The sequence below is a fragment of the Chiloscyllium plagiosum genome, chromosome 34 (assembly GCF_004010195.1).
Source record: "Chiloscyllium plagiosum isolate BGI_BamShark_2017 chromosome 34, ASM401019v2, whole genome shotgun sequence".
Classification (NCBI taxonomy): Eukaryota; Metazoa; Chordata; class Chondrichthyes; order Orectolobiformes; family Hemiscylliidae; genus Chiloscyllium; species Chiloscyllium plagiosum.
This window is the reverse complement of record NC_057743.1, coordinates 13698224-13715223: the sequence shown is the minus strand read 5'-3', so window position 1 is coordinate 13715223 and position 17000 is coordinate 13698224. Positions and strand designations below refer to the sequence as shown.

The window sequence follows — 17000 nt, the reverse complement described above, 5'->3', positions numbered from 1 at the left end:
TCTTATAACTGTGTAAATATTAATGTTGTTACTAAACCTCAAGGTATCTGTTGCAGTAGGAACCCAGACTTCATTGCAAATGGAACACGGCCTAACACGTAGGGACTCAGTTAGAATATATCATCTTGGTAGTGGTGTTTGACCCAAGAAACCACATCAACTTGCAGCTTCTAACATTTCTATGTCATAATCTGTCTTCATTCTTCAATTCTTATCTTCAGTTGTGGCCAGAGAATCATCTGCAATGACTTCTCTTCCTGCTCCTGCACCGTTATCTCTTGTTGTTGCCAAGCAACCATAGAAAAATAGGAGTAGAAATAGGCCATTCAGCCCTTTGAGTGTGCTCCACCATTCAATATGATCATGGATGATGGTCCAACTCAGTACCCTGATCCTTCTTTCTATCCGTACCCTTCTATCTCTTTAGCCCGAAGAACTATATCTTTTTGAAAGCATTCAATATTTTGACCTCAGCCACTTTCTGTGGCAGAGTATTCCACAGGCTCACCACACTCTGAAGAAGACATTTCTCCTCATCTCTGTCCTATATGGCTTACCCGATATCCTTCATCTCTGACCCCTGTTTCGGGACTCCCCAGTCATTGGGAGCATCCTTCCTGTATTTCCCTTGTCTAGTCCTGTTAGGATTTTACAGACTGCCATGCAATTTTCCTCATTCTTCTAAACTGCAATGAATACAGTCCCAATTGATCTCTTCATATGTCTGTCCTGCCCTCTCAGGATTCAATTTGGTAAATCTTTGTTCCACTCCCTCCATAGCCAGCACATGCTTCCTTAGATAGGGAGATCTGTCCTGCACACAATACTCTAGATATGATCTAAACAAGAGCTGAAAATGTGGTGCTGGAAAAGCGCAGCAGGTCAGGCAGCATCCAGGGAACAGAATCGACGTTTCGGGCATAAGCCCTTCTTCAGGAATAATCTAAACAAGGCCCTGTACACTTGCAGCAAGACATTCCTGACTCCTGTGCTTGAATCCTCTCGCTATGAAGGCCAACATACTTTTTGCCTTCTTCACCATCTGCTGCACCTTCACGCTTCACCCAGATCTTCTTGCACTGCCCCCTCTCCCAATCAATACCTATTCAGATAGTAATGCATCTTCCTGTTTTTGCCATCAGAGTTGATAACCTCACATTTAACAATATTATACTTGACCTGCCATGCATTTGCACATTCACTCAACTTGTCTAAATCACACTGAATCATCTCCATCTCGTCACAGTCCACCAGTATCATCTGTGGACCCCCTGCAAAGCTCTAACCATTCCTTGCCACCTCCTACTTTTCATCTACTTATAGCTGTTTGGTAACTTCATTGGAAAACACATCAGATTCTACACATATGCTGCTGACACCCAGCATCAAGTCAACATGTCCTTTCTCAACACCTGTGCCATTTCTAATTTGTGCATTTGTTTCTCTGAAACATTAGATGTGCAAAACGTTCCTCCACATTAAGAGGACCAAAGCCATTGCTTCAGCCATCCTTCTTCCTGCAAACTGTCTGCTCCACACCATGCCTTGGTATTATATTCGATTCAGAAATGAATTTCCAATCACGTAGCTCTGCATTAACCCAGACCAACTACCTCCATCTCCTTAACATCAACAACTTCAACCCTGCCACAGCTCATCTGCTGCTAAAGCATCGGTGCCTTTGCTATTTCTGGACTGGACTATTCCAAAAGTGTTCTTTTATTTCCTTTTCTATTCTCAACATTCATAAAGCTAATGCAAAACACTACTGCCCTTACTTTAACTTGCATCAAGACACTTTCATCCATTGGCCCTTAGCTAACTGTGCATCTTCTGCAAACCTTTGTATTAACACTTTAATCCTTGTATTCACTCGACACTCCCTATCACTGTAAACTCCTCCAGACATACCAGTCTTCGGGGTCCCTGTGCCCCTCAAGTCCATCTTTCTGTGCAGTTCTGATTCCAATTGTTCCGCCACTGGGGGCTGTGTCTTCTTCAACTGCCAAGACTCTAACCACTTGAACTCTGTCTTTAAACCTCTCCACAACCTTTACCCCTTTTTCCTCCTTAGGATATACTTTAGAACCTTATTTTTCGACCAAGTTTTGATCTCTAGTCTCGCATCTTCTTTCATGGCTTAATATCACTTTTCATTTTGCTATCAGTCCTTGGTATACTTTCCTCTATTAAAGGTGCTATATAAATGAAAGTTGTAGTTATTTTCCTTTGTCTAGTTCGTCTCTACATTGTCCCTCCTTGTTTGTCCCAGGGTGTTCACTTGGGTCGATTAGTAAAATCATGCTTCTGAGACAGACTGATGGATTCAAGCCCCATTCCACCCACTTTTGAGCACATAATGCTGGTCGGCAAATACAAGAATACTGAGACTGGAATCTGAGGCCTACTACATGCGGTCCATTTGCTGTAAATATCCTATGGTTATAGGTGTGAAGAGCTGGTGCTGTCCTGTTGCTCTCACTTGTAGTTCCCTCAAGTACCAACAAATAACAATGAGCAGGTCAAGTGATTAACCATCTGGGGGACCTTGCTTTGTGCAAATCAGATTCTGCAATTACAATCGCTTTTCAAGAACAATTGACTGTATCTGTTGCAAAGCACTTTGAGGATGAATTTTACAAATGCTTTCTTCCTGTCCTTTCTGAACTTCAAATACATCTCCCTAATATTCCTCTTCCTCAAAGATACACTCTGTTGGAATTAAAACTCTTGACATAGTTTTTTCTTTCAACCATTCTGTCCAAGCACCTAGGAAAACTGAGGACTGCAGATGCTGGAGCTCTGAGTTAAGAGTCCAACACCTGCCAATCTTCCAAATTTATGGCATCTCCCAGTTTCCCAATTCTTTGGCAACCCTGCTAAGCTTTAAAACTCAAAATACTTGTCATCTAAGCGATGCTTTCTGACTTATTTCTGAATTCTGAAGAAGGGTCACGGGGCCAGAAATGTTAACACTAGTTTCTCTGCACAGATGCTGCCAGACCTGCTGAGCTTATCCCTCAATTTCTGTTTTTATTTCAGACATCCAGCATCCACAGTTCTTTCGGTTTTTTGACATCTCACCTGCTCCTCCTTATTGTTTTCCAATATTTAAGTTGCCCGTGTACTTGAGGCCTTCCTCTAGGTTTCTCAATAGAGAGAAAACATTTAAGCACAAACAGAAATGGCTGAGATCACCCAGCAGATCAGTCAACATCCGCACAAAGACAAATCTGTCCTTCCCATGGACAGTGCAAACTGACCTGCTGTGCATCTTCAACATTTTCCATTTATTGTTTCCGATTTTCGCCATCCATGGCTTTTGCTCTTTACTTGAGAAAGTTGCAGATTGGCTTACCTGCCAGGGCCAGCTGTAGGGCCTCGCGTCAATCCCATTCACCACCTTTGAGGAATATGGAGGGTAGCTGGTCTGTCCGCAGCCATAAGCTGGAATTAAAGGAACCAGAGACTAATGGTCCATTCTGAGCAATATAACATGCTCCTATGACTTAATTCGTGTCTGTAGATTAAGTTTTCCAATAATTTGCTTCATAGATACAGTGTTATTATGTCACACGTTATTGTATATAGAATCTATCGAACAAAAACAGGACATTCGGCCTGGTGTTTTATGCTCCAATTAGCCTCTTTCCATCTTCTGTTATTGCACCCTGTCAACATATCATTCCATTGTTTTCACTTCCCACTCTATGTTCAACATGCTTACCTCCCACCTTCCAACTCAGCAACCTTTATGCAGCAACCTCCCGAGCAGGATTTATCAGAGATTCCAAAGGATCAAGGAATGGGAAACTACTAAGAGGTTCCTTGTGACAAACCCCATCTGTCAAATGGCAGTGAGCGTGGTCCTTATCAACTGTTTCAGGACCTTTCTGTAGAAAACCTCCACCATTGAGGCTCTGATTAAAAAAAAACTTTTAGCATTTGTGGAGATTCATAAACGATTCTGCACACTGTGGAGGAGAGTCCCCTGTATAGACTATCTTAGAATCCCTGCAGTGTGGAAGCAGGTCATTTCAGACCATCAAGTCCACAGCAATCCTCCAAAGAACATCCAACCCAGATGCTCCTATCCTATCCCTGTAATCCTGCATGACTAATCCACCTAACCTATACATCTTTGGACGAAGGAAAACCACACAAACATGGGAAAAATGTGCAAACTCCACACATTCAGCCGCCTGAGGGTGGAAACGAACCCAGGACTCTGGCGCTATAAGGCAGCAGTGCTAACCACTGAGCCACCATGCTGCCCCGAACTAAAAGCAGATTAACCATCTTTAACTCAGCAAATGAAGAAGCTAACTCTTGGCTTCATAGATGCGTATTTGCTAAATAAATCCCTTTCACCAATATTAACATTTCAAATTATGTTTTCTTTTGTGCTCATATCAGTTTCGGATGTCAGTATTTGATACGGATAAAAAGTCTCACAGTCTCTGGCAAGCGGCAGATGACATTCTTTAAAATGAATGTGGTACTTGAGTGAGATACCAAAGTGTTACTTGCATGGATCAAACCATATCCTCCTATGGATCCCTGAGGTAATTTAGACTTTGTGCAATGGTACAAGTCGGTGGTAGTGAGTTGGCAGGCAGCTTTATATTACTTCCCACTTTTGTTTTGGCCAACTTCTCCATAGTTGATAATCAGGAGAGATGTAAAGCAGGTCATTAATTCACATTCACCCATTTTCCATCATCACACACATTACCCCCATGAAGGTGAAAGCTGAGCAAGGACATATCTTGAAAAAGTGAATGTTGAATGATCAGTGCAATTCATCATTACAGGAAAATTAAACCATTGGCCCTTTGTTTTCCCTGTCATGGAGATAAAACTTTGATACTGATGCGTCTAACATCTGTCTCACAAATCTCTGAGGCTCCATTTCTCTGCAATTCCTATTTATAGCAATAAAGTAGGTTTGAGTATAAAACAGCTTAATCTCTTTTATACTTACCTATTTGTTCATCATTGAATAAAGCCCTCAGTATTTTTCAATACTTACATCTTCAATCATAAACATCACTGCAACACATAACCAGTCAGTATAATAACATCCCCAATCGCCTGGTGAATAAACACAATGAACTGTAGAGATCAGAAAACCTCATGTTCAATTTCTAGCCCGTGCTTGCTGAGCCTGGTTAATGGCACAGTTGTTGTAAATGTCTTCAATGACCTTGAGCTTTGAATTGAAAGAATAGGCTTAGAATGGGGTGCCCTCTATCAACATTTGTAGCAAATCTATAACAGCCTACATAATGCAAAACACCCTATTACATGTATTTGTTAATCTTCTCTGCCCTGAAGGAGAACAATCTCCACTTCTCTACTCACCCCACAAGAACTCTAGTCCATGATTCTTGGTTCCATTCTAATAAATCTGCTCTACACCTTTCAAAGTCTGAACAACTTTCCAAAGTCTCATGCCCAGAAACAGCCCATTATTCCACCTGATGCCTAACCAGGTTTGGTAGAATGTCTTTGCTCTGGTGCTTGATGCCTCTAATCATGCAAATTCCTTGATGTATACATAGTGCTTGAATGGTGGGTATCTTCTGGTGACTTACCACTGGCTGCAAGTAACACAACAAGGAGCAGATTGTACATCATCACTCTGTCGCTGCGATGCGTGGAGAGACCCACTGAAGGATTCGGGCTTTTATATGCTCAGTCAATTACTTTTGTTTTGGACTCTGCAGATATTTTAATAACGTCGCTATCTGTTGGCTTCCAAACTCTAAGTAGGAAAGTCAACAATTGAATATCTTTGTGTCAAGGCTGTCCTGTTTCTGTGATCCAAAAAAACTTTCCATGTACAGATCCAATCACCACCTGCCACAACAGCATTCTCATAAAGGGCTACTTAATGTCAAGCTCATTAACTATCAGGGGAAAATAGCACCCTTCCACCTGGGCCATGTATTCCTGCTGATTTATTCATTGCTCAGATTAGGGTAGAAACAAGAAGATTCCATATTCAATCTCTGGTTAAGATCATAGAGTCATACAGCACAGAGACAAATCCTTCGGACCAATCAGTCCATACCAACCATAATCCCAAACTAAACTAGTCCCACTTGCCTCCACTTAGCCAATGTCCCTCCAAACAATTCATATTCATGGGCTTATTTAAATGTCTTTTAAATGGAGTGACTGTACCTGCATCCACCATTTCCTCTGGAAGTTCATTCCATACGTGAACCACTCTCTATATATATAAAAAAATTGCCCTTTGTGTCTCTTTTAAGATCACTCTCCTCTCACCTTAAAAATATGGTCCCTAGTCTTGAAATCCCCCATCCCAGGGGAAAAGACACTTGCCATTCACCTTGTCTATACTCCTCATGATTTTATAAACCTCTATAAGGTCACCTCTCAATCTCTTACACTCCAGTGAAAAATGTTCCAGCCTATCCAACCTCCTCACCCTGTTCTGAAACCCTCCATTCCCAGCAACATCCTGGTAAATCTCTTCTGAACCTGCTCCAGCTTAATAACAGAGTGATCAGAAGGGGACACAATACTCCAGTATTCCAGTTGACGACTGCTCTAGGAGAGGTGTAATTTGATACAATATGGTAGATTCTGACTTTGGAAAATGTTCTAAAACATATAATAGTGAACCATTCCCATTTTCTGTCTCTGTCAAAGTCACCTGAAGCCAATACATTGAAGATAGTAAAAGGTCAGCTGTAGTTTTTGTCCCTGAATTCTGAGTCAGTCACACACTAAACAGGATTGCACATGATGCTTGTGATGTATTAAAATTTCGGGTTGAAAAATGTGGTGCTGGAAAAGCACAGCAGGTCAGGCAGCATCCGAGAAGCAGTAGAGTTGACATTTCGGGCATAAGCCCTTTATCAGGAATGTGGGGTGGGAAAAGTGGGCTAAGAGATGAATAGGAGGGTGGGGTTGGGGATGTGGGTGGGAGGAAGGCAACAGGTAGATTCAGGTGGGGGATGATGGAGTTAGGTTGGAGGGGAAGGTGGAGCGGAAGGAAGATGGACATTTAGGGCAGGTCATGAGGCCAGTGCCAAATTGGAGGGTTGGATCTGGGATGAAGTAGGGGGAGATGAGATAAGGAAACTGATGAAGTTAATGTTGATGCTGTGTGGTTGGTCCCAAAGCGGAAGGTGAGGCATTCTTCTTCCAAACGTTGGGTGGCTTGGGTTTGGCAGAGGAAGAGGCCCAAGACTTGCATGTCCTTGGGGGAGTTGAAATGGTTGGCCTCGGGGAGATCCAAGATGGCGGCAGTGTGAGAGGCCTGCTGTGCTGGGCTCTGTGCCATACCCCAGACAAGGTGGACCTTTACCCCCCTCGCTAAACACCCCGAGGAGAAAATTTGATAACATAAATTTGTTGAACATCTAGAGCTGCTAAAACTGTGATTTGACAGGATCAGGATGAAGGTGAATAAAGGAAAAGGGGTGAAAGGAGTAGTTTGGCCACTGTTGGAATATTGCGTGCAATTCTGGTCTCCTTCCTATCAGAAAGATGTTGTGAAACTTGAAAGGGTTCAGAAAAGATTTACAAAGATGTTGCCAGGGTTGGAGGATTTGAGCTACAGGTAGAGGCTGAACAGGCTGGGGCTGTTTTCCCTGGAGCATCGGAGGCTGAGGGGTAATCTTATAGAGGTTTTCAAAATCATGACGGGCATGGACAGGATAAATAGATAAAGTCTTTTCCTGTGGTGGGGGAGTCCAGAACTAGAGGGCATAGGTTTAGGATGAGAGGCGAAAGATATAAAAGAGACCTAAGGGCCAACTTTTTCACACAGAGGGTGGTACGTGTATGGAAGGAGCTGCCAGAGGATGTGGTGGAGGCTGGTACAATTGCAACATTTAAAAGGCATTTGGATGGGTATATGAACAGGAAAAGTTTGGAGGGATATGGGCTGGGTGCTGGCAGATGGAACTAGATTGGGTTGGGATATCTGGTTGGCATGGATGGGTTGGACCGAAGGGTCTGATTCTATGCTGTATATCTCTATCTCTATGAGTACAGCAAGCAGGGCACTCCACTACAGTGTCGGGGTGCTGTAGCCATTGCTCAAACTCCTGGGGCGGCCCCTTTGGATTTAGTGTGGCAGCAGCATTCGCTCTTGGAGTTTGCTAAACTTTGAGAAAAGATTGAGGCAGCACTGGAGCCAGTGTACGCCATGCTGAAGAAACATGAGCAGGAGATCCAAACACTGAACTGACGAGAAGAAGTGGTGGAGCAGACGACCGCGGGAATTGGAGACCGCGGCGGAGGCCTCGGGAGAACGGATCTGAACACTGGAAGAAGAGGTTCGGGTCCTTCAGGAACAAATGGACGACCTGGAAAATAAAAGTAGGTGGAAAAACTTAGGGCTCGTGGGTGTCCCGGAGCGCAAGGAAGGCGAGGATCTCATTAGATTCCTGGAGAAGTGGCTCCCAAATTTCCTGGGGCTGGAGGTAGAGTCGGGCCTGGTGATTGTGGAGTGGGTCCACCGGATTGCAATGCGCAGGTCTGGGCCAGACCCGCACCCCCGCCTGGCCCCAGCACTATAAAGAAAAATAGTTAATGGTTGAAACAGCAAGAAGACTGAGAAGATATCGACAGGTTTTAATATAGAAAGACTCAAGAATAATGTTATTTCAAGACTTCTCTGGAGCCATAATTAAGAAGAGAAAGGCACTTGATGAAGTCAAGAGGAAATTAAGAGACCTAAACATTCAATAATCTTTGAGGTGCCCGGCAGTGTTCCGTTTCACTTACGTAGGGTCGGTCTGTAATTTTGATCTGGCAGAAAAGGCAAAGGACTTTGTGAACTCTTTGAAATAAAGGACTCGGGTCGGTGGTGGGGGGGGGGCGGGAGGGCGGGAAGCGGGGACACCATTATGGACAATTGTACAGTTTTTCTTTTCATTTTCTCTGCCTCTTTTCTTTCTCCCTTTTTGTGGCTATTGGTCTGATAGATTCTGTACTGCCTTGGTGTAAAACTTGATTTATTTAACATTAGAAAGAGGTTGGACAGTCTAGGACTGTTTTCGCTGGAACGTCGGAGGCTGAGGGGTGACCTTATAGAGGTTTATAAAATCATAAGGGGTATGGATAGGGTAAATAGACAAGGTCTTTTTCCTGGGGTGGGGGAGTCCAGAACTAGAGGGCATAGGTTTAGGGTGAGAGGGGAAAGATATAAAAGAGACCTAAGGGGCAACCTTTTCACACAGCGGGTGGTACGTGTATGGAATGAGCTGCCAGAGGATGTGGTGGAGGCTGGTACAATTGCAATATTTAAGAAGCATTTGGATGGGTATATGAATAGGAAGGGTTTGGAGGGATATGGGCCGGGTGCTGGCAGCTGGGACTAGATTAGGATGGGATATCTGGTCAGCACGAACGATTGGACTGAAGGGTCTGTTTCCGTACTTTACATCTTGATGACTCCGTGATTTTATTTTGGTAAAGTCTGAGTTGGTTATTGTCTGGGTTTTTTTTGCTGTCCTTTTCCAGATTGGGGGTGGCCAAATCTGTGGTTAAGATGTATGGAGAAGAGGTATGGAGTGGGGAAAGTGGGCATCCATTGTCAACTCTCAGCAATGTAAATAACATGTTTGCTTTGTCTGTGAATTGCCTGGGACTGGGGCGCGACCTCAGCTGGAAGAATCCAGGATGGTAGCAAGGATTGGGAGGATTGCCCCCTATGGGTGGGGTGGGGTGTGGGGGAGATCTCCAGTGAATTGGGGTTTATTTGGGTATTTGTTTAAGTTAAATGTAGTGGTTAGTCTTTTAGTTATAGTAGTTTTCACAGGAGTCGTTTTTAGACTTTATAGAGTTAATGCTTTTCTTGCTCGCTGCACCTCAGATAAGCTTCCTCCTCTTGGGAAATCACAAGCTGCCCTGGATGACCATGGCTAGTGATCTGTTTAGATGGTGCACCTGAAATGTAAAAGGGAGCTGTTCCCCCATTAAAAGAAAGGAGGTGCTGTCAGGCCTTAGGAAGGAAAAGGTTGATAATGTCCTGCTGCAGGAGACTCATTTAACTGATAAGGAACATCTGAAACTGCGGCGGGGGGGTTATGATCGGGTGTTCTTCTGCTCCTTTAGCTCCAGGAGTAGAGGAATGGCTGTACTGGTAAGAAGGAACCTCCCTTTCCAGGTAACTGAGCAAATTAAAGACGAATATGGATGGTTCATCAATCTTAAAGCTCTAATAATGGAGAAGGGTATGGAGTCCTGAATGTTTGTTGTGCCCTGGCGCATCCTCTTAAATTTCTAATTGATGCAGTTGCTAAGCTGATGAATCTTGGGGTGTGCTGCACGATCAGAGGAGGGGATTTTAACTGCCTAATGGATCCCGGGTTAGACAGGATGTCGAGGGCCCCGTCAGATATGCCCGCGCAATCTAGATAGTTGGTGGACTTGTGTGAAGAGTTGGAATGAGTGGATTTGTGGAGGCATCTCCACCCAATGGAAGAGATTTTACTTTTTATTCCAACCCACGCAAATGCCACACATGAATTGACATGTTCCTTAATCTGACAGTCTGTTTGGGAATATAACTACCTTGGACCATGCGTCATTGTATTTAGATGTTAAATCAAGGGTGATGGAATAGATGTACAGCACTGGTACATGGACCCATTCCTGTTAAGGGATAGCAAATTTGCTGAGTACATTATAAGAGAGTTCAGGGCATTCTGGGATATCAACTCGGGTATGGCCAGTAATCTGGCAATACTTTGGGAGGCCACAAAGGCATGTTTACGAGGCCTGGTCATTTTGTATTCGACGACTAGAAGGAGGCAGACGGAGGAGTTGCAGCCGATGCTGGATTCCCAGCTGAAGGAAGCTGAGGAAGCATATTACAATAGGCCCTCATTGGTCAAGCTACAGCAGGTCACAGTTCTCCAGGCTGCTCTCGACTCATTGCACACACAGATGGCAACAAAAGAGGGCTCCATTGCTAAGCAAAGACTGTTTGAATTTGAAGATGAGCCAGGTAGATTAGCTGGCATATTTGGCTAGAAAGAAAAATGCTTCCCAATCCAATACGTCTGTTAGAGAGAAAGCTGGCACGGTTACCCGTGAGTTGAAGAAGATCAGTGGTAGATTTAGGGAGTACTTTGCAGAGTTATACCGGTCGGAGGGTGGCAAAGATGGTGCAGCGTGAATGCAGTCCTTCTTTGAGAACCTGGAATTCCCCATAATAAATGCAGAACAGGCCTTCCTGTTAATTGCATCAATGATGATACAAGAGATGCAGGAAGCAATAAAACATCTCCGGGGTAGCAAAGCACTGGGGCCTGACGGATTCCCAAGTGAGTTTTATAAGGATATCATAAATGTGTTGGCGCAGCCACGTTTGGGGATGTATAGCCCTTCATATACACGGGATTGGTTTCTGCCCTCTCTTAGGGAGGCTAATATCTCCCTCATTTTGAAGAAGGGGAAAGACCCTGAAGAATGTGCTTCATACAGACCAATTTCGTTGTTGAATGTGGACTTTAAAATTCTGCCAAAGCTGCTGCCCCTGAGTTTGGAAAAGGTATTATCCGATATTATAAAAGGAGATCAGATGGGTTTTATCAACTCCTCCAACAATATCAGGAGGGCACTGAACATACTGCAAGTATGCCAGCAAAGATTGACCCTGGGTACAGTGCTCTCCCCAGATGTGGAAAAGGCATTTGACTGGATAGAATGGCTATACCTGTTTGGGGTCTTAGAGCACTTTGGTCTGGGGGGAGCCATTGCTAGGTGGGTGGTGGTGTTGTACAATGATTCTAAGGCAGCAGTCATTAGAAACGGTACTAAGTCTGATAACTTTAGTATTAGGAGAGATAGCCAACAGGGATGTCCTCTCTCATCGCTGTTAGTCACCTTGGCAATTGAGCCATTAGCCGAGGTTATCAGGAGGGACCCAGAAATAGTGGCGCCAAGGATAGGATTGGGGGAAGCATAAGATCACTCTATACACTGATGATGTCCTTTTGCTTTTGGCCAATTCGGAGAAATCCATATCCCTATTTTCGGGATACAGGATCAACTTCACAAAATCAGAATCCATGCCGGTGGGGGGATAAGTAGAGTTGAAAATGTGTTGCTGGAAAAGCGCAGCAGGTCAGGCAGCATCCAGGGAACAGGAGAATCGACGTTTCGGGCATAAGCCCTTCTTCAGGAATGAGGAAAGTTTGTCCAGCAGGCTAAGATAAAAGGTAGGGAGGAGGGACTTGGGGGAGGGGCGTCGGAAATGTGATAGGTGGAGAGAGGTCAAGGTGAGGGTGATAGGCCGGAGTGGGGGTGGGGGCGGAGAGATTTGACTGAGACAAATTCAAATCCATCGAATTCAGCACCGCCTTCCTAACCTGCAATCTTCTTCCTGACCTCTCCGCCCCCACCCCAGTCTGACCTATCACCCTCACCTTGACCTCTCTCCACCTATCACATTTCCGACGCCCTCCCCCAAGTTCCTCCTCCCTACCTTTTATCTTAGCCTGCTGGACAAACTTTCCTCATTCCTGAAGAAGGGTTTATGCCCGAAACGTCGATTCTCCTGTTCCCTGGATGCTGCCTGACCTGCTGCGCTTTTCCAGCAACACATTTTCAGCTCTGATCTCCAGCATCTGCAGACCTCACTTTCTCCTCTGGATAAGTAGAGTTGCCTGATCTGAAGGATGGAAATGCAGTTCCCGTTTAGATGGTTCTCAAAAGATATTTTGTATTTGGGAATTTTTATTACCTCTGCCTTCCACCAGCTGTATAAAGCTAACTATGCACAATTAGTGGAGAGAATAAAACAGGATTTGCAGCGGTGGGAGGGGTTACCGTTATCATGGTTAGGCCGAATAGCCCTGATTAAAGTTAATATTCTTCCTCGTCTGTTGTACCTCATGAGAATGCTCCCGTTATTGCTACCCAGATGACTGTTACGGAGGCTTAATAGTTGGCTTGGATCCTTCATTTGGTGTTGCAGCTCCCACATGTTGAACCAGGGGGAGGTGTGGTGTGGACCTTCCAGACTTGAAGAGATATCAAATAAGCGCCCTGCTAAAATATGTGGGTGACTAGGTATGGGGCGAGTCGGAGTTGATTTGGCTTGACATTGAAGCCTCGCAGTCAAGCTGTCCCCTAGGTAATCTATTATTCATGGATAAGATGAACTCTGTGACTGAGAAGTGTAAGTGTCTAATCATTTTGAATACGGTGAAAGCTTGGAAGATAATGAGGCAAGATGAGGGCAATCGGCTTAAGACCTCGCCATTTATTCCTTTGGCGGGAGCCCCAGGATTTAAACACAGGGCATTGGACTCTGGCTTTAAGGCATGGGAGAATAAGGGAATCTCTTGTTTGGGAGATTTATTTGACGGGGTGGTCTTCATGTTGTTTAAAAACACGAGGTAAAAACAATGACTGCAGATGCTGGAAACCAGATTCTGGATCAGTGGTGCTGGAAGAGCACAGCAATTCAGGCAGCATCCGAAAAGCTTTGAAATCGACGTTTCGGGCAAAAGCCCTTCATCAGGAATAATTCCTGATGAAGGGCTTTTGCCCGAAACGTCGATTTCGAAGCTTTTCGGATGCTGCCTGAATTGCTGTGCTCTTCCAGCACCACTGATCCAGATTCATGTTGTTTAGTCAACTAAGTCAGAAATATGGATTGTCTAATACAAAACTGTTGCTGTAATTAGAGCCTTTGAATGCCTTTCAAACTGCTGTTAAAAAATCTGCCAAGGCTCCTTGCCTAGACGTTGGGAAGATGTTGCCATTGGTAGGAGAGTTTAGGACCCGAGGGCACAGCCTTAGAGTAAAGGGAAGACCTTTTAGAATGGAGATAAGGAGAAACTTCTTCAGCCAGAGAGTGGTGAATCTATGGAATTCATTGTCACAGAAGGCTGTGGAGGCCGGGTCATTGAGTACGTTTAAGACTGAAATAGATAGGTTCTTGAGTATGAAGGGGAACAAGGGTTATGGGGAGAATGGGGTTTTGAAAATTATCAGCCATGTTTGAATGGTGGTGCAGACTCGCATGGGCTGAATGGCCTAATTTCTGCTGCCATGTCTTATGGTCTTAACTCATGTATGGAGAGTTGACTTAGGTATTCAGTGAGGAGGAATGGGCAGAGGTATTTAAGATATTTTACCTTTCTTACTGTGATCCCCCCCATATTGAACCCAGAACTGTTCTTTTCAAAACTCACTCTGTCCGCTCTAGATCCCTAAATTAAAGTGAGCAACTTCACTAGATTTTAAAATGGACGTTCAGATAAAACATGACAAACCTGAAATGTTAGCTCTGTTTCACTCTCCACAAATTTATGATCTGTTGAATATTTCCAGCACTCAGATTCATGAGAAACCTTTCAATCTTAGATAAAACAAGATAAAACAAAAGTGATCCAGAATTTCTCATTGCCTTTGCCATACCGTCAGGAATGAAATGCAAACAGTCATGAACCAGCTTGCTAAAGATTGTCTGCAATTGCTTGCCTTAACAGAATCCCAAAGGCATGTTTAACTAGCACAGGCAAACTTTACATTCCACAATTCACAGTTTTCGTAAGGTATCACATCAGTTAGGGGAGAAAGTGAGGTTTGCAGACGCTGGAGATCAAAGCTGAAACTTTATTGCTGGAACAGCACAGCAGGTCAGGCAGCATCTAGGGAACAGAAGATTCGACGTTTCGGGCACATGCCCTTCATCATTCCTGAAGAAGGGCATGTGCCCGAAACGTCGAATCTTCTGTTCCCTAGATGCTGCCTGACCTGCTGTGCTGTTCCAGCAATAAAATCACATCAGTTAGCCACTTGTGGCTATGTATAGATCTACCTAACTCAGTTGTGCCCTGTCCATATTTAAAAAGGCATAAAGTATCTGGATAGAATGTGCAGCTAAACAAACCATTGCAGTAAGTGTCTTTGCAATACTTTGGTAGATCGTGAAATGCTTCCCAGAAATAATGCTTCCCAGTTGGAAGTGTAGTGAGTGGAATGGAATAAAGTAATGTGATGTAATTTAATTTAATTTGAATTCAGCTTAATTTAACTTTTTAAAATTTGATTGTAGTTTAGTTTAAGTAGATATGTTTGTTCTGATAGAATAGTAGGTAATTTATTAGTAATAGTATTGTGTTAACAGATAGGTTGTTCTCCGAGCACCATTTTTCCAGATTTTCCACCTCCCATCTGTAGTCTGTTTCGTCGCCATCTGAGATTCGACCAACTATGGTGGTGTCATCAGCGAACTTGTAAATGGCATTAATCTGATATTTGGTGACACAGCCATGGATATACAGTGAGTACATTAGGGGACTGAGTACGCACCCCTGGGGGGCTCCAGTGTTGAGTGTTAGTGAGGATGAAAAATTGTCCCCAATCTTCACTGATCATGGCCTGTGGGTCAGACAACTGAGGATCCAGTTGCAGAGAGTGGGTCTTAGTCCGAGATCAGTAAGTTAATAGTCAGTCTTGAGGGGATAATAGTGATGAAGGCTGAACTGTAGTCAATGAGTAGGATTCTTATATAGCTGTTCTTGGTGTCAAGATGTTCTAGGAAGGAGTGAATGGCAAGTAATACGGCATCTGATGTGGATCTGTTGGTCCGATAGGCAAATTGGAGTGGGTCAAGAGTAGTGAGGAGGCTGGAGTTGATTAATGCCATGACCAGCCTTTCAAAGCACTACCTAACCACCGAAGTTAGGGCCCCTGGGCGGTAGTCATTGAGATATGCTGCATGAGCCTTCTTAGGCACAGGGGTGATGCTGGCCCTCTTGAAACAGGCAGGGAGAGTGGCCTGCTGCAGGGAGAGGTTGAAGATGTCCGAGAAGACCTCTGCCAGTTGATCTGCACATGCTCTGAGTGCATGGCCTGGCACTCCATCTGGTCCGATGGCTTCCCTTGGATTCACACAAAGGAAAACTGATCTGACCTCTGATGCAGTGACTGTTGGGATAGGGTGGTCAGGACTTGCCAGAATAGGTGTTACCTCTCCGCTGAAATTCTGCTCAAAGCGAGCATAGAAGGTGTTGATGTTCAGCGAGCATAGAAGACATCATGTTTCATAGCAAATGGCCAAATACTCAACTAACATTCTATTTTAGGTTTACTAGTAAACCACTTGAAGAACTGACACTTTTTAAAAAACCTGTTCTGAACAAATATGATTGACTGAACATTTGATAGGTACAAGTTATAGGATGAAGTGCATGCGGGATACAAATAAAGATAATAAATATACATTGAGGAAAATGTTCATTAATGCTCAAAAATGAAAAGCAGGATACTCAGCGAATGAAGCCTGTGTCAAGTAGGCAGACCCTGACACTGGGTTTTGTGCTTCAACATCAGCGATCTGTTTAGCTGCAAACACCTGCTGGGCATCCCCAGGCATCTGGTTGAAGAGGCTTCAATACTGAGAAACTTCCAAGAGGCTCCATAGGCAATGAGTGCTCTAAAACTAGGTTAAAACATCTTACATACACACATGAGTGCTGTGAAGAAAAATAAGCATTACTGCTGTCACGCACAACCCCAGTGAATATATCACCCTTACCATCACTGTTTCATAATCAACTGATGAGGTGGGGTGCTCCTGTGCTGTAACGGTAGTGTTAAAGACTGTGTTAAAGACCCACCTTCTCCAGAGGTGTATAATAACATCTCTGAACAAGTTATAGAGTCAGCATGTACAGTACAGAAACAGACCTTTCGGTCCAATTGTCCACGCTGACCAGATATCCTAAATTAATCTAGCCTCATTTGCCAGCACTTGGTCCATATCCCTCCAAACCCTTCCTCTTCATATACCTATCCAGATGCCTATTAAATGTTGGAATTGTACCAGCCTCCAGTACTTCTTCTGGCAACTCTTTCCACACACCATTCACCCTCTGCATGAAAAAGTTGTCCCTTAGGTCCCTTTTAAATCTTTCCCTGCTCACCTGAAACCTATGCCCTCTAGTTTTGGACTCTCCCATTCCAGGAAAAAAAGACCTTGTCTATTTATC

General features: G+C 44.0%; 1 protein-coding gene across 1 annotated transcript in view; it reads right to left on the bottom strand.

Moving 5' to 3' along the window:
* Nucleotides 1–5721, bottom strand: part of LOC122540090 (chymotrypsin-like elastase family member 3B) — a 14344-nt gene extending 8623 nt beyond the window's left edge. The window contains exons 1-2 of the mRNA XM_043675401.1: nt 5598–5721; nt 3359–3447 (exon numbers count right to left, since the gene is read on the bottom strand). Of these exons, the coding sequence (XP_043531336.1) occupies nt 3359–3447; nt 5598–5640 (132 nt within the window). The 5' untranslated portion in view covers nt 5641–5721. The remainder of the gene's footprint in view (nt 1–3358; nt 3448–5597) is intronic.
* Between the last annotated feature and the right edge of the window lie 11279 nt (nt 5722–17000).